The sequence below is a fragment of the Erpetoichthys calabaricus genome, chromosome 13 (assembly GCF_900747795.2).
Source record: "Erpetoichthys calabaricus chromosome 13, fErpCal1.3, whole genome shotgun sequence".
NCBI classification, from domain to species: Eukaryota; Metazoa; Chordata; class Cladistia; order Polypteriformes; family Polypteridae; genus Erpetoichthys; species Erpetoichthys calabaricus.
The window spans coordinates 11,457,507-11,478,287 of NC_041406.2; the positions used below are offsets into that span (position 1 = coordinate 11,457,507).

Consider the following 20,781-nt stretch of genomic DNA (forward strand, 5'->3'; position numbering starts at 1 on the left):
GTTTCTTTAATTTCTGGCTCTGGGTCACATGATAGGGCAGTTGTAGGCCCTGATACTGCAACTCACAGACAGTGGCACGGCGCAGCGTTTGAACCGGGGCTACCGCAAGTGGGAGACAGAAGCGTTACCCACTGTGCCATCCAAATGCACAGACACTACATTTATTTTAGCACAAATGTATAGCTGCAATTCAGTGAGTCAAGTTTACGAGTGGCACAATGTGTGGGTGTGGGGGACACCGCAAGATAAATTTATTTTGTAGCTCAAAACAAAGACCAGTGAGTTTCCGTTGTCTGGTAGGTGAGGCAGGAAATGAGAAGTACAATGGCGTTGTGGGCAGAAAATGGGAGAAACTGCAAAAAGAAAAAAAAAACAGTCTTCACCTGTGCCCACATGCCAAGGCTCCAACTAACATTAGAACAATCTGGACGAGAACAGGCCATTCAGCCCAATAAAGCTTGCCAGTCCTATCCACTTATTTCTTCCTTACTGTCTACCACACTACTTGGTGGCTTATTCCAAGTGTCTATCGTTCTTTGTGTAAAGAAAAACTTCTTAATGTTTGTGTGAAATTTACCCTTCACAAGTTTCCAACTGTGTCCCCGTGTTCTTGATGAACTCATTTTAAAGTCACCGTCTCGATCCACTGGACTAATTTAAACACTTCACTCAGGTCTCCTCTTCATCTCCTGGCTCAGCCCTTCTAATCTTTCCTCATAACTCATCCCCTGTAGACCTGGAATCAGCCTAGTCGCTGTTCTCTGGACCTTTTCTAGTACTGCTATGTCCTTTTTGTAGCCTGCAGACCCAAACTGCACACAGAACTCCAGATGAGGCCTCACAAGTGTGTTATAAAGCTTGAGCAGAACCTCCTGTGACTTGTACTCCACACATCAAGGCACTATATAACCTGACATTCTGTTAGCCTTCTTAATGGCTTCTGAACACTGTCTGGAAGTTGATAATGTTGAGTCCACTATGACTCCTAAATCTTTCTCTTCCTTTAACCTGGGCCTTACTATCATATAGTGTCTGGTAGCAGGTCAGGCACTTGTGTCGTGTATCCCAGGCTGCTCTCAGGGTCAACTCCTGTCGGCCGAGCATGCCTAATGAACCAATAGGTTAGGGCATGGCACAGGAGTGAAGATGGCATACGAGTGAAACTTCCTCACACCCTGAATCCAAATGTGGATACGTGACCCCCTTACCAATTAATTACCCACGGTAGTGAAGTCTCCAACAAACCCAGTTTACACTTCTTTGGATTACCAGTTACGACAGCCTCTATTAAGCTTGTAGCAGTGTTACTTAAAATTGCCTACAACTCCCAGCAGCCCTGGCAGTATTATGCTGTTGAGCAGATTCAGAGGGCATAAGGGTTACTGGGAAGAAGGTTAATTAAGCGGACTTTTTAAAGAGGAGCCATAAAGATGTCGAGAGGATCACGATCGACAGTCTGCAATTGTCTCTACGCATCACCCACACTATTGGATGATGAAGTTAACTTCAACTACCAAGGATTACCGTTTTTATTGAGATGTATGTGTTGTCCTGTGCCTGCTTGTCCTTGTGGTTTTGTCTTCATCTGGTGAGGGGGTGCACACTCCCAATCACAGCAAACCTTCACAACGCAATGGGAACCTGGCAGTGATATGTCAGTTCTGATATTAATTGTAGTTTTTATTTTATTTATTAAAATTAATTTTAATTTTTTATTTTGTTCTAGTTTTCAGTGGAGTCAACTATTTTTATTTAGTTCTGTGTTTTAAATTTTAGTTTTTATTTTATTTAGTTCTGGCTTTTTTACATAATATTAGTGCAATTTTTTTTCCCCTGTTGCAAGACTACAAATGCTGGCCTACACGTATTTCAATGCAAGTTATGTTTCAGTCAACAAAATACACTCAGTTTATAATGTCGTTAAGCACAGCTTGACTATCAATGATCAAACAGATTAAGTGGCCTAATGAGTACAAGTATAGTCAGCAAGATAAAGGTTTCACCCCAAGAAACCAGTCTGTGCATCCACGTTGCTGTGAAGCTTTACAATCACGCATTTCGCGAGATTTGTTCATGTTGCAACAACATCCATTGCACAGAGAGCCACACAGTGAAAACCTTCGCCTGACAAACGCCTGTAATGCCGGTGGCGCCAGCAGACTGGATGTTGATGATTTGTGCTGCTAGTACTGAAGCAGTGACGTGAGGTGAGGTTCATGGCTGGTGACTCCTTCAGAGTCAGAGTTACAAACATATGAACCTCAAAGTGTCGCTTATTCACTATTCAAGTGGCGACCAGCATGCACATTGACTAACTGGTTACGTTTCATATCTCATCAGAATTCTTTACACACACACATAGGAAAGGTAAATATTTGGCTAAGGAAGAGCATTACATTTCTAGCGGTGAGAGAGAGCGGAGAGAGCGCATTTGCTCAGCACCCTCCATGTGTTCTAAATTTGCTGCTGCAATTCCTCAATTCATACTGGTGTACAAAAAAATGAAAGTATAGAGTGGTGTACAAAAAAAATGGATTTCAATTTTGACCTAAATTGAAATATTTAGTTGTTTTTAGAAGCTTTTAATTCTTATGCTTTAATCAAGTTTAATACAGACTGTTCGACAAAAGGATAACAAGAAAAACAAAAGAATATTTTAGTTCAAAATTTACTTTTTAAATGATCTCATTTTTTTTTTATAAAACTGAAAACCGTTTATGGTCTTACCTTTATTTGTAAATGAAGTCCATGTGCCTCTGTCACTTTCTTGTAAAAGTCCTCCGTATTTTCCTTTAGTTCTAAAAGTCTTAATCTTCCATTTTGGCAGTCAGTTCGAAATAAAAAATAAAAATAAAAATAAACGGACCACTGCATTGCACTTGACTTTCTGATATCATTAACTTATTGGCGCCTAGAGCACTGTCGGGCAACCGGTGCAATTTCCTAGGGGCGCCGCGAAAACTTTCGTAAAATATTTAAAATTGCTAGTGTTTTTAAACTTTTGGAAGCTCTTATCTCTGTGAGCAAGGTTTTTCAACACTTACGGAAATGAAGTCTATGAAACGTGATCGACAAGGAAATGCGCGTCTGTCTTTCGAAAATTGATCCTCGCATCAATCTCATATGTGCTGAAAAACAATCTCAACGTTCACATTAATTAAATTTAAGATTTATCCTTTGATTCCTTTATTAATAAAATGTCTTTCAAACTTGTAAAATTAACTGTTTTTATTGGCGATTGTCCATAGATTGTGTCGTCACGACTTTATTTATGGGCAGTCCCTCAAGTGCACCGCGAAAGAAAATTTTTGGACTTAGTGCGACGCAACTCGAAAAAGGTTGCCTTTCACTGGCCTAGAGCCTCTGCGTAGAACAGCAGCAGCAACGAGCACCTGCCGGGCTCACATGCGCCCCCATTCAGTTCGACACGGTACTGTCTGCTTTACCTTGTGCCTTTTCACTGCAGTTTAAGGTCCGATCAGCAAGACTAAATATGTCACACACATTCATTAAAGATATTAGCCAGCCTGTGGAAAGTCAGTGTGTATAATAAACGTGTCTGCAAACATTATATACTGAGAGACAGCAACAGGCATGCGCCAATGGCAGGCATCAACCCCGTGTGAGAAGGAGAGCGCAGTCCTATGTGAGGCGAGGCTCGTCGCTGTTGCACCTCGTGTTTGTCCCCTGTATTTGAACAGGAAATGCGCCAATTCAGCGATTTTGACTATAAAAATGATCAAAATTATTAGAATCATACAGAAAACAAATTTATAGCACAGACCAGTGGACAAATTTATTTAATGTTATCATTATTATTTTTTTTTTTACTTTTCTTGATTACAGTTGAGACCGCATGTCCCTGTATGAAGTGCAGTGCTGGTACTAGAGAAGTGCTGGACTAAGCACTAATCCAGTTGGCCCTGCACTGAATCTCTGAGACTCTTTTCTTATTATTATATATTTTTATTTTATTAATTTTCATTGTAATCATTCCATACAAACAGATCCATTTATAACCCAACAAATTTGAAAACAAATCAAACCCCATCCCTGAGAAGGAGAGCTTAGCTAAAGGAAAATTTCTTTAAGCTTTTTAATAAGGCAACATTAGACAAAAGAAGGGGAGAAGTAAATATCTATATAAATAAGAGATGGAGAAGGGAGTTAAATACAATAATAGTTAATTCTCTTATTCTAAAATAATATTGATTAAATCCTGCCAAGTTTTGAAAAAATTTTGTACAGATCCTCTAACTGAAAATTTGATTTTTTCCAATTTCAAATAATATAAAACATCAGTTTCCCACTGACTTATAAGAGGAGAATTAGGATTCTTCCAATTTAACAAAATAAGTCTGCGTGCCAAGAGTGTAGTGAATGCAATCACCGTTTGTTTGTCCTTCTCCAATTCCAGTCCATCTGGAAGGACACCAAACACAGCTGTTAGTGGGTTAGGAGGGATTGTGATACTAAGGCTGTCTGAGAGGCACTTAAAAATCTTTGTCCAAAATGATGTTAGTTTGGTGCAGGCCCAGAACATGTGACCCAGTGAGGCAAGAGCTTGGTTGCAGCGCTCGCAGGTCGGATCCTGGCCTGGAAACATTTTGGACAGTTTTAAGCGAGACAGATGAGCTCGATATATAATTTTTAGTTGAATAATTCTATGCTTTGCGCATATAGAACTCGAGTGAATTCTCTGCTTTGCTACCTTCCACTCCTTTTCTGATATATTGATTAAGAGATCTTCTTCCCAATGTCCTCTTGGATCTTTGAAAGGTAGGGACTCTAATAAGATTTTATATATTGCGGAAATAGTGTTTGTTTCCTCGGAATTGAGCAGTATTTTTTCCAGCATTGTGGAGGGTGCAAGGTGGGGGAAATCGGGCAATTTCTGTTTAACAAAATTTCTAATTTGAAGATAGTAAAAGAAATGTGTAGCTGGGAGGTTAAATTTTGAACGTAATTGTTCAAAAGATGTAAATATGTTGTCTATATAAAGATCTCTGAGCATTTTAATCCCAAAACTTTTCCAGGTATTAAAAACTGGATATACTTGCGAAGGTTGAAAGAGGTGGTTCCCTTGCAAAGGTGCCACTGATAAAAGATTTTCCATCTTAAAATGCTTCCTAATTTGGTTCCATATTCTGAGTGAGTAAAGCACAATTGGGTTATTAGTATATTTGTGATAACTTTCATTTATTGGAGAGCAGAGCAGGGAATATAAAGAAGTACTACAGGATTTTACTTCTATTGCAGACCAAGCCTGTGTATGTGCATTTATTTGTGTCCAGGTTTTTATGGCTTGTATGTTTGCTGCCCAGTAATAAAACTGAAAATTAGGTAAAGCCATGCCACCTTCTGCCTGAGGTCTTTGTAGGGTCGCTCTTCGGATACGTGGGTGTTTTGAGTTCCAAATGAATGAGGTTATTATTGAATCTAACTTTTTAAAAAACGATTTATTGATATATATTGAAATGTTTTGAAATAAAAAGAGAAGTTTAGGAAGGATATTCATCTTAACAATGTTAATTCTTCCGGCTAGAGTGAGATGAAGGGTTGACCATCTATGCAAGTCTTGCTTAATTTTTTCCATACAGACGCCAAAATTTTGTTGATAAAGAGCTTTATATTTACTTGTGATATTTACCCCTAGGTATTTAAACTGATCTGCTATGGTAAAAGGTAGGGTGTCTAATTTAATATTATATGCTTGTGAGTTCACTGGAAAGAGTATACTTTTATTCAGATTAATTCTAAGACCAGATATCTTTTGAAATTCTGTTAGTGCTGTTAAAACAGCAGGGACAGTGTTTTCTGGGTCCGATATATATAAGACCATATCATCTGCATATAGAGAAATTTTCTGTTCCAGTCCTTCTCTGACAATCCCCTTTATCTGATGAGAATTTCGGCAGTGAACCGCCAGTGGTTCAATAGCGATTGCAAACAACAGTGGCGACAAGGGACATCCTTGTCTGATACCACGTTCTAGTTTAAAGTAGTCTGAGCAAATTTTATTAATACAAACTGAAGCTTCTGGACTGGTATACAGTAGTTTAATCCAAGCACAAATATTCGGGCCAAACCCAAATTTCTCCAATGCAGTGAAAAGGTAATTCCATTCGATCATGTCAAATGCCTTTTCTGCGTCTAATGATAGTAATATCTCTGGGGTGTTTGATTTTGCTGGTGAATATATAACATTAAACAAGCGTCGGAGATTTGAAGATAGATGTCGGCCTTTAATAAATCCAGTTTGATCTTGTGATATTACCGAGGGCAGCACTTTCTCCATCCTTCTAGCTAGGATTTTTGAGAGTATCTTAACATCATTATTCAGGAGTGAAATTGGTCTATATGATGCACATTGTAACAAGTCCTTATTTTGTTTAGGAAAGACGGTGATTAATGCTTGTCGAAATGTTTGAGGTAGTATTTGGTGGTCTTTAGCTTCTGTAAATGTTACCAATAAGAGTGGAGCTAGCTGAGTGGAGAATTTCTTATAAAACTCTACGGGGTAACCATCAGGGCCTGATGATTTCCCGCTTTGTAGTGACTTTATAGCGTCTAGTAATTCTGTTAGCGTTAGAGGTTTATCTAGTTCCTCAGCACTTAAAGCATCTATTTGTGGTATTTGTGAATTATCCAGAAATGCATTAGATTGCGTGTTGTTTTTTTTGGGCTCAGTGGAATATAAAGACTTATAGTAATCTCTAAATGTGTGCATTATTTTATTATGGTCGATGATTTCTTCTCCATTCTTGTTGGTGATTACTGGTATTGCATTGTGAACTTCTTGTTTATGAATTTGTTGAGCTAAAAGCTTATTAGCTTTTTCTCCGTGTTCATAGTAATGCTGTCTAGACTTATAAATAAGTTGTTCAGTTTCTTTAGTTGTTAAGATGTTAAGTTCTGTATGCAAGGCCTGCCTTTTCCTGTGAAGAGCTTCACTTGGACGCCTGGCTTGTTCTTCATCTATTCTAGTAATTTCATTTCTTAGCTCTGACACTTTCTTGGTTTCTAATTTATTTCTATGGGAAAGATATGAAATAATCTGGCCTCTTAGGAAGGCCTTTAGAGTTTCCCAGAGTGTTCCTGCAGAAACCTCTGTAGACATGTTTGTCTCTAGGAAGAAGCTGATTTGTTTGGATATAAATTCTGTGCAGTTCTCGTCTGCCAATAAAAGAGGGTTAAGACGCCATCTGCGAGGTGAGTACGAGGGGCTTATTGATTTTAGCTCCAAGACTAGAGGGGCATGGTCAGAGATAACAATTGTGTCATATTTGCATAATTTAATTGTAGGCAGGAAATTATTATCTATAAAAAAATAATCAATTCTTGAGTAGCTATAATGCACTGGTGAGTAGAACGAATATGTTCTTGAGTTTGGGTTAAGAAACCTCCAGGGGTCTGATAAGTTGTGATCCTTTAAAAACTGTGTAATTATCTTTGCAGTATTAGATGTCGTCCCCCCTGTCACAGGAGTCCTATCTAAGAGTGGATTTAAAACACAATTAAAGTCCCCAGCCATTATAATTTTATGAGTGTTCACACTGGGAATGGATGCAAATAGATTTTGCATGAATTCCTTATCATCAACATTGGGTGCATAAACATTTATCAAAATCATTTTACTGTTATATAAGTTGCCCATGACCATCACATATCTCCCTTCAGGGTCCGACACTACCTCTGATGCTACAAAAGGAACTGTTCTATGTATGAGAATTCCCACCCCTCTAGTTTTCTTTATAAAGCTAGAATGGAACATTTGGCCAGTCCAGTCTTTTTGTAATCTGAACTGATCCTTGGTTAGTAAGTGGGTCTCCTGTAAAAATACTATTTTAGCGTTTAAGCCTGTTAGGTGAGAGCATACTTTCTTTCTCTTTAATTCGTGATTCAGGCCTTTAACATTCCAGCTCACAAAGTTAACTGTCCCATCATGGAGACATTGATTCTGAGTTTTTAATGTCATTTTATAGTTTTAATTGGTAATATGGCAGTTTTAATCTTAGTTTCAAGATTCCCCAGGAGTTGTTGCATGTTAGCCTGTTGCTGCATTGATATTTATAATTATAAGGATTATAAGAATAGATTAGATATAACCTGCTCTCCTTCTCTCCCCCCTTTATCCCCCCACCCCCCCCATTTTGCCTCCCCACATGAGGCTAGACCCCACTTCGCGATGTTCCAGTCCTCTGACATACGAAGAGACAGAGCACGTCCAAAACAAAACAAACCCCACCCTGCAGCGGCGTTACAGAATTAAAACAGAGATATCTTTTACAGTTAAATCCTTAATACTATCTGCCGAAAATGTTCTCATTAACAATATTTAATCTTGAAATAATCTTCAGCGCTTTTAAGTTAAGATATTAAGGTTAAAAAAAAAAAAAAAAAAAAAAAAAAAAAAACAACCCTGGGAGTGATTTTAAAAACTAGTCCAGGATAAACCTGGTAATTCATACTGTAATAGTATAATGGTAATTGTATAAATAGTAGAACAAGCATTAAACCAAGGGTATGAAGTTAAACAGTCTACTTTAAGGTATAGTAAAATAAAATAAATAAATAAATAAATTAATTAAAAAAAAATAAAATAAAATAAAATAAAAAAAAAAAAAAAAGGAAAAGAAATAAAAAAATAAATAAATAAAACGAATCCTACTTTAATCACTTCCACATTTTCACACTCACGTCTATAGCTCTATAACTCTGATTGAAACATAAACATATAACATATAAAGTCCAGATATAAAAAAAATTTTAAAAAAAGAGAATAAGAGATGTATAATTACAGTGGTGTGAAAAACTATTTGCCCCCTTCCTGATTTCTTATTCTTTTGCATGTTTGTCACACAAAATGTTTCTGATCATCAAACACATTTAACCATTAGTCAAATATAACACAAGTAAACACAAAATGCAGTTTGTAAATGGTGGTTTTTATTATTTAGGGAGAAAAAAAAATCCAAACCTACATGGCCCTGTGTGAAAAAGTAATTGCCCCCTGAACCTAATAACTGGTTGGGCCACCCTTAGAAGCAATAACTGCAATCAAGCGTTTGCGATAACTTGCAATGAGTCTTTCACAGCGCTCTGGAGGAATTTTGGCCCACTCATCTTTGCAAAATTGCTGTAATTCAGCTTTATTTGAGGGTTTTCTAGCATGAACCGCCTTTTTAAGGTCATGCCATAGGATCTCAATTGGATTCAGGTCAGGACTTTGACTAGGCCACTCCAAAGTCTTCATTTTGTTTTTCTTCAGCCATTCAGAGGTGGATTTGCTGGTGTGTTTTGGGTCATTGTCCTGTTGCAGCACCCAAGATCGCTTCAGCTTGAGTTGACGAACAGATGGCCGGACATTCTCCTTCAGGATTTTTTGGTAGACAGTAGAATTCATGGTTCCATCTATCACAGCAAGCCTTCCAGGTCCTGAAGCAGCAAAACAACCCCAGACCATCACACTACCACCACCATATTTTACTGTTGGTATGATGTTCTTTTTCTGAAATGCTGTGTTCCTTTTACGCCAGATGTAACGGGACATTTGCCTTCCAAAAAGTTCAACTTTTGACTCATCAGTCCACAAGCTATTTTCCCAAAAGTCTTGGCAATCATTGAGATGTTTCTTAGCAAAATTGAGACGAGCCCTAATGTTCTTTTTGCTTAACAGTGGTTTGCGTCTTGGAAATCTGCCATGCAGGCCGTTTTTGCCCAGTCTCTTTCTTATGGTGGAGTCATGAACACTGACCTTAATTGAGGCAAGTGAGGCCTGCAGTTCTTTAGACGTTCTCCTGGGGTCTTTTGTGACCTCTCGGATGAGTCGTCTCTGCGCTCTTGGGGTAATTTTGGTCGGCCGGCCACTCCTGGGAAGGTTCACCACTGTTCCATGTTTTTGCCATTTGTGGATAATGGCTCTCACTGTAGTTCGCTGGAGTCCCAAAGCTTTAGAAATGGCTTTATAACCTTTACCAGACTGATAGATCTCAATTACTTCTGTTCTCATTTGTTCCTGAATTTCTTTGGATCTTGGCATGATGTCTAGCTTTTGAGGTGCTTTTGGTCTACTTCTCTGTGTCAGGCAGCTCCTATTTAAGTGATTTCTTGATTGAAACAGGTGTGGCAGTAATCAGGCCTGGGGGTGGCTACGGAAATTGAACTCAGGTGTGATACACCACAGTTACGTTATTTTTTTAATACGGGGGCAATTACTTTTTCACACAGGGCCATGTAGGTTTGGATTTTTTTTCTCCCTAAATAATAAACACCATCATTTAAAAACTGCATTTTGTGTTTACTTGTGTTATATTTGACTAATGGTTAAATGTGTTTGATGATCAGAAACATTTTGTGTGACAAACATGCAAAAGAATAAGAAATCAGGAAGGGGGCAAATATTTTTTCACACCACTGTATAATACCAGTCTCTTTAAACATGGATCCAGCGATCAGATCATCGGTCTTTCCCGTGCCTTGATAGAATACGGCTCTTTAATTTTAATTAACTTTCAAAAAAAGTGTCGGAAACAGCTTCTTTAATTCTTTTTCAGCTTCTTCTTTGCTGAAGAAAATATAATGTCCGTCTTGAACTTCCACTTTCAGTTTGGCAGGATACAAGAGGCTGTATTTGATATCGGCTTCCCGTAGCATCCTTTTAATGTCGTTGTAGGATCTGCGTTTTGCAGCTGTTGATGGTGAGAAGTCGGGAAAAATACGAATGAGATTATTTTCGAATATAATCTCTTGCTTGTGTCTGAGAAGTGCCATCACATCAAGCTTACATCTTAGTCGTTCGAAGCGGACAATAAAAGACCTAGATTTAAAGGCGCTTGGTATCTTTGTGCGATAAGCCGTGGCTATCTCATTGTCGAGTTTAAAGTCATCTCCAATTATTTTAGACAGTAATTCTACTGCAAATTTCACTGGGCTTGAGCTTTCTCGTTTCTCAGGTATACCCTCAATTCTTATATTATTTCTTCTGCACCCATCCTCCAGGGCTGCAAGTCTGTCTCCAAGTTTTTTGTATTCCGAGTTCGCAGCTGTGGCTTTTTCATCGGCGTTAGATGCCATTTGTTCCGCTGTTTCCACTCGAGCCGTGAGTCCCTGCTTAACGTCTTCCAGCTGGTCTGAAACGTCATTAATATGATCATCAAGCCTTTTCAGTTTGGAGTTAGTTTCTTCAATGTGTTCCACTAATTTCTCCAACATGCCTTTAAAGTTCACGTCGAAACGTTCAAATAGACGCGTTTCCTTATCTTTGTTATCCTTCTTGAGCTCAGTGGCCACCTTCTTAAGATCATTTGTGTTATCTTTCTTAAGCTCATTCATGGCCGTAACCATGGCAGTGGCCAGTGTAGTGTTCATCTCTTTCTGTGTAGCTATCTGTGTAGCTATCTGTGTAGCGATCATCTCTTTCAGTTCGGACAGTTCGCTTCTGCTTTCGTGCTCCGCAAGTGAAAATGCAGCTCCTGTTACAGGCTCGCGATGAGTAGATGAGAGCACGTCCTGCAGAGCCCTTTCTAGTCTCGAATGATCCTCTGTAATCGGCGATCCCTCGCGACCTGTATCACTTGCGCCTTCGCTCCCATTTTCACTCTCGACTGGAGACGATACAATGGAGCGGGGCCCCAGGAATTCTGCGCACTCTTCTGCCTGTTCCAGGTCAGTCTCCGTGATGCCATACCTTACACCTGCACTCAGGCCGGAAGTCTGTCCGGACTTCGATGCAGCTTTAAGTTTCTTTTCTGGTTCTTTCTGACTTTTCTTCTTGTTACTCATGCTTGTATATTGTAGTGGAAGTTCCTTGGTCGGGTTAAATACAGGATACCTCTAAATAATATGAAATACGTGGGAAAATAAAGCCGCTGCTAGCGGAGCTCTGCTTCAGACGTCCATCTCCTATAAACGGACCAAACCAACCCCTCTCTTTTCTTCTTCTCACACGCTACATTTCTTTTTATTATCATCTGCGTTGTAATTAAAGTATTTCCATACATTACTTCCTCGCTTTCTACCCGCAAATATCTGTGGAAAACTCACCATCGTCAACCACACGTGCTTGCTGCTTCAATCTGATTAGCAACAAACAAACAACGGTCCTTTACTAAGTACTGGTAAGCCCAAGTTACAAGATCACCGCATAGTAAACAGCGCAACATAACTGAATACTCAGGGCGACCTACACACCCTGCACGACGGAACCGTACTGAACGAAAATGCTATTTCTGTTTTTTCCGTTTTTACTCAATTTTCGTTCTAGTTTTAGTCCATTCACATATCAATAATTTTTATTTAGTTTTAGTTTCTCAGTTTGCTTTAATTTCAGTTCTCGTTCATGTAAAACAAAAAACAGTATTTTTAGCTCTAGTTCTCGTTTTTGTTATGAAAATATCACTGGAACCTGGTAGGACAAAACGTTACATTTCCTTCAGTGGGCTTTTCACAGGGTCTTTCATGCCACTTTCCATCATCAGCTGCTTCTGCTGTACTGGACTGTGTTGGACTTTCTTCTTAGTGTTAATGGTTTACTGTGTAGAGTATGTAAATAATTATCACCATCTGGGAACTGGGGAGTGCAATTGCGTACATGTTTTTGTGTAATATTGTGGGGTTTTTTTTCCCTCTTCATTATTTGATGAATATGGTCTTTTTTATCATCGATTCATTGAGACACTTATTAGTGTCTCTGTGTGCGAGTGTCAGGTTAATGCTGGGTGTGTTCCTGGGGTCCCCCACAATAAAATAAAGAAATCACCATTTTTGGACGTCAAGTACATTTGCTAGTCATTACTGAAAATGAAAACATCATCGAGATATGTGTCCAAATATTCTTAATGTGGCCGTAATATTTGGCCCGTTATTCACATTCGCTGAAATGTGAGAGGTGCCCACTGAAGCCCAAATAAGAGGCCTAAAAAACTAATACTCCATCAAATGGCAAATGTGTATTTTAGATTCTTCGAGAGTCACCTGCTAGTATTCCTTCATCAGTCCAAGATAGAGATATATACATTTTCATTTCCTCTTCAGGACAAATGTAGTTTTTCAATATCCTATTATTTGTTTTCAGGAATGGACTGTAATCAGATTTTAATGGATGGCTGTAGATGTTATCTTCAGAATGAGAAAGCTGTGTTGAGCTATTAGAATGTGTAGGTCAGCATCGTCCATCATATATATAATTATATATTTTTTTTATTTAAGAGATCAAACATATACTGTACAGTAACACACAGTTCTGTTAGAGATACGCTCACGTGAGGAAAATGAGGGTAAATCAAAAAGTAAAGGCAATTTGAATATAAAGTGGTAACTGCAACAGATAGTAGCTGATTCAATACAACACGTTTGCAATGGCTTATGGGTAGTCCGAACACGCACTGAGCAGCACTCTGCCATTAGTCTTGTTGAAGCCAAGGTCGAATGAACATGGGCACTCCGCTGTGGGATTGCGCCATTGTTGAACAACGCAATATACTGAGATTTCTTTGGGCAGAGGAAACAAAACCTGCTGAAATTCACCGAAGGGTGTTGGCCCAGCACAGAACTGAAAGCAGCCGGACTCTCAATGAAGGGTTTATGAATGGGTAGCAAGGGTTAAAGGGGGAAGAACAAGTGGAACTAACAAAGCTTGATCTAGTTGACCATAAACATTGCTGTGATATTATGTCTTCATCTCTTTTTCAGGTGAGCACAGACACACTATAAGATGGAGGCACTGAATGAGTACAACACCACCGACGTTACTGCAGAATCACAAAGCACCACCACGTGGAGCGAGCTCACTAGCACATTTGATTATGGCTCAATCCCATATGCTGAACCCTGTGCAAGTATCAAGTCTGGCAAGGTGTTTCTCCCAGTAATCTATTCCCTGCTGTTCATCGCTGGGCTTCTGGGAAACAGCCTTGTGCTCTACGTTGTGGCAAGATGTGTAAAACTGAAAAGCATGACTGATATCTGCCTGCTGAATTTGGCGATTTCCGACCTGCTGTTTGTTTTTTCACTTCCGCTCCAGGCCTATTACTCGGCGGATAGGTGGATTTTTGGAGATGAACTCTGTAAAATGACCATGGGAGCTTATTATATTGGCTTCTTTGCAGGAATCTTCTTCATAACGCTGATGAGTATAGACAGATACCTGGCGATAGTCCACGCTGTGTATGCCATCAAGGCCAGAACCTCCTTCTACGGCTCCATTGCCAGCGTCGTGGTTTGGGTGTCAGCTCTACTGGCTTCTTTTCCTGAGATCATATACAACAGGCTGAATGAGGAGGATGAAACATGTAGGCTTATGTATTCAGAAAATGAAACAAACCACCACCTAGTGATACTTCACAACTTGAAGCTTAACATTTTAGGACTTCTCATCCCGTCGTTTATAATGGTTTACTGCTATTTTCGAATCATATACCGTTTATCGCAATGCCGGATAGTCAAAAAGCAAACAATCAAGCTGGTATATTTTATCGTGGCGGCATTCTTCATCTTTTGGACTCCATATAATATCGTATCCTTTTTTGATGTTTTACGGAAGCTTGGGGTTTTCGATGACTGCGAGTCAAATAAAAAAATAGATCTCTTTCTTCAAATTACAGAGGCCTTTGCATACATGCACAGCTGTCTAAATCCATTCATTTATGTTTTTGTTGGGGAAAAGTTTAGGAGGCATTTACTACACAACTTACCTTTATCATACTGCAAGGTAATGAAAAGGCGCCTGACATTAACTACCATTTCCACTTATGAACAGTCGAGCAGCTTTGCCGAAAGAAGCTCAGGTCTGTAAACATGCAGATAAACATCATGGAGTCAGAGAAGTGCTGTGGACACTTGTATCTGCAAAACACGAGGGGAAAAATAGGTAAAGGTTGAATTTCACTTTGAAAGAGTTCCAAATACCATATACCAGCAGCTTGGCTCAAATTTTATTTAGTCGATTTCCAGCACCATCTGAAGTGAATGGAAAAAATAAAATAAAAACTGAAGTCTCCAGCATGCAAAACTGTTCTATTTTATTATGGAGAATATAATAAAAGAATCATATCTTGATGAAAAAAAAAATCAATATTCTCCTTCCCCAGTTGTGCTGTAGTTATGCTAAGAAAGCTAGCAAAGATTATTTAAATAGTAACTGGGAGAATAAGGCCAAGTCAAAACTTGGCTGAAAACCATGAAATCAACCATAATGGACAAATCATGAAACAAAGTCAAAAACCTGAGTCAATATTAAAAAAACAAAAAAGCAAAGGGCTTAAGGGTGATTTGAAATCCGCAAACTCGGACAAGTAAGTGCTTCCAAATATGGCCATTTAACCTGTTGTGTCATTAATTGGAGGTCTACCTTAATAATGACAAAGTCAAAATGGTGGCGACTGTGAACAAACAAAAATGGCTGCAATAATGACCCAAAATAATAAACAAAAAAACAAAAGTAAGCTTTCATTCGAAAACGGATGTCAGATTCTGATTTCAAGACTCAAGAAACCCCCAAAATGAGTGGTAGACCTTGCATAAAAGATGGAGAATAACGTGCAAAAAGTGAAATAACAAACTCATTCATGACAGTTGGGGCACAAATACACACAAATTTTACTTTTCTGTAGAGCAAAATCTACTGGAGCAAGTTTGCTAAAAAAAAAAAAAAAAATTGGTTGACATCTCGAATTTCTCCATGCTAACAACTGGCCAAGCTTTCAATTAGACTGAGTGATTCAGCGAATACCCTGTGACCGGTGAGCAGACTGTGAAGAAGCCACTAGGGGCAACCAGCCGGGCTACCCTGTTTAATTGTGGGTGTCAGATTTCTTTAAACACTCACTAGAGGACACAGCCCAGTATCCAAACTGAGAAACAGAATCTAAGCAGTCCGTCCATTACCATAATTACTTGACCTTGTCACAGGGCTATCCCTTATACCATAGAGCAGACTTTTTTGATCCAAATTTGCCTTTGAGACCCAGAATCTCCGTCGACAGTTTCCACACCCTGACAGACATCGCTGTGATCTCCTTTGGGGAATTTTCCGCCAACAATCACCGTATTGTCCTTGGAGAATGGCCACCACAGGTCATAGCGGAGCGATGTCATTTGCTTACACTGTCTGTGATGAGACACATCACTAGTCTTTCCCATTGAGTACAATTGTGAATCATAACTCTGTGTGACACAAATTTGGACAACACACAATCAATTTTGTTTAAGTTAAGTTTAAGTTTAATAACTGATTCTGTCGAGCAACATTCACTGGAGTGATTTTGCACAACTTCAGTAAGCTTCTAGAATCTTCCAAGAGTAACAATTGTGCCAAGTTTCAGTTAGACTGAGTGACTTTTTGTATTTTTTGAGGTCACATCCTGACACCCAGATGTCACTCCAAAAGTGGTCAAAAATAAAATTCAGTGATGACTAAAATGTTAAAAAATTTTCATCCTGTCAAAAAAAATCAGTTACAGTTAATTCCATGACAAAAAAAAAAATGAAATGATGTTAAAACCATTTTGGCTCCTGTGTTACTCTGTTTACATTAACAGACCCTTTAATCCAACATGACTTGTGTGTGAGGTCCCACCAACAGATGAAGGTGCAGAATTTAGAAAAATTTTATAAAGCGGAAAACACCGCCTTGTGACTGCCAACTTTATAATGCTGGTAGCCATTGCAAGCAGCTATTGACAATCATTGTTTTAACATGTGATAACCCTTATTAACCAGGCATAGAGCAATGAAAAATGACAGTGCCATATTTCAAAAATCTTCACATATGGAATTTATTATCATTAATAACACAGATAATAAAACGTGTAAAGAACGTCAATAGCTGCTTTATAATGGATACTGTAGCGGTGTGGGTGATAAGGCGGAGCGAGATCCAAAATAGCTGGGACTCGGGGCAAACTCTGCTTAATTTGAATTTTGCTTTGAATTGTTAAATTTGTCTTGTGTGTATGGAATGTTCTCAATTTCTAATTAAAATCAATAAAAATATAAAAAAGAGAGAGAGAAAAAGAAGTTAACATGTGCAAGAAGGTACTACAATAAACAATCAGCCTATAGCCTCTTGTTGCCCTCTAGTGGCATCACTAGGCAGAGCTGGTCTAGAGTCTTACCTGACAGTCAGGCCTCTCAGGTCCAAATGAGACCCCGCCTTTTATATCAGCCAGACCAGAAGAGGCGGGGCAGGGTAGGGTGGGGTGGGGTGGGGCGGGGCTTCTCTGGCTCAGCTGCCCTCAATGGACAGTTTTGCGCTGCTCTGAGGGAAAAAAAGAAACAAGACTGTTAGCGACAGCGCCCCCCTAACAACCCAGTTACCCCCCCCCGACTCTTGCCAGGGTGGTACCACATTACCTGAGGTGAGCCTGGAAGGCGATCCTCTGGCACACATGTATGATGATACCCAAAATAAGGCGTGGCCATAACATTTATTTGACATTTTGATTTTTTTTACCCGATTGTTTGTTTTCCTTTTACTAGTGATGGTACTGGAAATCAAGAAACAAGAAATTTAGGAATAAATCTGAGCCGTCACAAGGTATAACAGAAAAGAGCAGTTGCTATTATTTCATTTTTTTCTGCAGTGCATTTATCTTTCACAGTTTTTTCATTTAAAATCAAGGAAAACCTACAACTTTCTTGAAAGGACAATTTATTGGGTTTTCATTCATTCATTCATATTCCACTGCTTATCTGAAGGCAGGTCACAGGGGCAGGGGTCTTAGCAGTGACGCCCACACGTCCCTTTTCCCAGCCACACTTGCCAACTCATACTGTGGGATCTCAAGGCATTCCCAGGCCATCTGGAGGATATAATCCTCTCAGCGAGCCCTGGGGTCCTTCCTTGGGGTCTCCACTCAGCTGGTCGTGCCCGTAAAAAAACATATCAAACCACATCAATCATTCCCTTTTAAATCACTGAATTAAAACTGTTCTTTTTGCAAATGGAGGAAGGAGCCACTCAGAAAAAGCCATCAGAAGGTTCCTCAGGTGTGATGCAGCAATTCAGATGTCTTTTGAACATTCCAAATCCCGCAGAGTTACACGGTTTCTCCCTAAATATGTTGCTTCCCCTGATTTACCGGACTCATAAAGGAGTTAGAATTAGGGAGAACTTAAAGCACTTTATACTTCAGGGCCATCAAAATAAAAAGACAAAAACAAGATGTGGGCAAATTTCATAGATAGCTTCCTGTAAACATCTTTAATTAACTTATCACCAGGTGTACACGTTCAAAAAAAAAAAAAAAAACAGCATGCGGTTAAACTCAGTGCAGCATTTCTTGGCTCATTAAATGTAGTCATTTTGCTTGACTTTTCACTACATTCATAATGGCTAACACGGTACAACACCCTAGTACTATTGGCTCATTTAAAAAAAAAAAAAACTTAGCAGAGGATTTGTGGATTTTTAAGTTCTTTTTGGATCCCTCGCTGCAACTTGGGGGGGTCTCAGTGTCAAAGATTTTTCTACAAGTGCCTTAAATTCTTGCAGGTGCTTTAAATAAGAAGTCTCCAGCCAGGACAGCCCCACATGCCCACCCATCTTACCATCCAATCGTCTCCCCTAACTGCCTTAATGGTGAGCAATGGTGCTGTAAACAGATGATGAACGATCTGCTGGGTGCTCACTTCCAAAAACGGACCACCACCAAGGGCTGTCCCACACCGCGCCTTATGACAGTCAGTCGTCATGCTAAAGATCCCCCTGCGGATAAATAAAGTGCATACTAGCTAATCATCTACATGGCTACGGTCGGCTCTGTTCTTCTTTAGGATTTGGATGGGTTGTCCAGTTGTGGGAGCTTCAGTGAGTACTTTTGGACAATTTAATGGCAAAGATTACATGGCTGGAGCAAAAAAAACCACAGGCATCACACAAGTACATGATGAGACTAGTGTCCATCCAGCCATTTTCCAAACCCACTTCTTCTATTTCCTGAATCTACTCAACAGTCTCAGGTTGGCACACTCCTGTGTGTGCCCACACTGTCTCACAGTGGACCAAGACAGAACGTTGACCCAATCGTCACGAATTATGGGGAAAGTGCAACATAAGAGCAGCCAACACTCAAAAACAGCACAGAATACCCTGTGACCGGTGGGCAGACTGTGAAGAAGCCAGTAGGGGCAACCAGCCGGGCTACCCCATTTAATTGTGGGTGTCAGATTTCTTTAAACACTCACTAGAGGACACAGCCCAGTATCCAAACTGAGAAACGGAATCTAAGCAGTCCGTCCATTACCATAATTACTGAGATGATGGAAGGAGAGGAAAACACAAACTCTGTCAGTGGCATCCATAGAGGGGGTCCACAGTCAGTTACAGCAGAAAAAGTGAAAGAACATGAACAGACAATCTCATTTTTGACACATTATAATATAAAGTTTATATTTTCTCCCCTTGGCCAATACAATGAAGCTGTTATGAAAGAAGTTTAAAATATGTTATTTAGCAATTGTCAGCAAACCCCTGAGCTATTGCACCTCAAGCTTAAGCGAGTAGAAGCCCCCTTGGGGTCTCCGTGTGGCCGAAGAGAGGACAGCACTGGTGGCCTTGTGGTTGGGAGGACTTTGTAAAATAAGGCATCAGTCTTATATACGGAGTGTGTAAATAGAAATAAAGCAATGCAATATGTGACTTTTTATTATTTCGATTGGTTGTGCTATGGCATTCTGGATCTGACATTAAATATTCTTAAGATTTCAAAATGATTATTGTAAAAAATGTATTGCCAATAAACTTAATGATTTAAGAGTTAAAGAAATGGAAATGCGATAAGCAAGCAGAATTATTAACAATTATAATTAAAATTGTGACTGTTTTAAACATGTGTAATATAAAAAAAAAGAAAAATGTATATATAATATATCCAAAAGCAACATTAAACATCTATTTTAGATTAACTTAAATGTGTTTTCTTCACACAAATGTGTAAATACATGTCTAAGTGTTGTCACTTTATTATTATTTTTATTCCTCCTTATATAACTTTTTTTTGCTAGATTTTCTTGAGTTTGAGTTATACAGAATCCATACAACGCACTCATTGGCCACTTTATTAGGTACACCTGTTCAACTGCTTGTTAATGCAAATATCTCATCAGCCAATCACATGGCAGCAACTCAATGCATTTTGGCCTGTAGACATCGTTAAGATGAACTGCTGAAGTTCAAACCGACCAACAGAATGGGGAAGAAAGGAGACCGAAGTGACATTGAAAGTGGCGTGGTTGTTGGTGCCAGACGGGCTGGTCTGAGTATTTCAGAAACTGCTGATCTCCTGGGATCTTCACACACAACCATCTCTAGGGTTTACAGAGAACGGTCTGAAAGAGAGAAAATATCAGTGAGCGTCAGTTCAATGCCTTATTGATGCCAGAGGTCAAGAGGAGAATGGGCAGACTGGTCTGAGCTGACAGAAAGGCAACAGGAACTCAAATAAGCACTTGTTACAACCGAGGTGTGCAGAAGAGCAGCTCTGAACACACAACACCTGAAACCTTGAAGCAGGTGGGCTACAGCAGCAGGAGAACACAGCGGGTGACACTCCTGTCAGCTAAGAACAGGCAACTGAGGCTACAATTCACACACACTCACGAAAATCGGACAACAGAAGATTGGAAAATCATTGCCTGGGGCCTCATGCATTAACGGCGTGCGTAGAATTCACACTATAATATGACGTAAGCACAAAAGCCAAAATGTGCGTACGCACAGAAAAATCCAGATGGAGGAATCTGTGCGTACGCAAACTTCAACATTCTTCTGTTCTTAAGATG

The 20,781-nt window shown here is 39.4% G+C and overlaps 1 protein-coding gene across 1 annotated transcript in view; it reads left to right on the forward strand.

Moving 5' to 3' along the window:
* Positions 1-16,431, forward strand: part of LOC114663985 (C-C chemokine receptor type 4-like) — a 37,676-nt gene extending 21,245 nt beyond the window's left edge. The window contains exon 3 of the mRNA XM_028817958.2: positions 13,693-16,431. Coding sequence (XP_028673791.1) covers positions 13,715-14,794 — 1,080 coding nt within the window. The 5' untranslated portion in view covers positions 13,693-13,714 and the 3' untranslated portion in view covers positions 14,795-16,431. The remainder of the gene's footprint in view (positions 1-13,692) is intronic.
* The last annotated feature ends 4,350 nt before the right edge of the window (positions 16,432-20,781 follow it).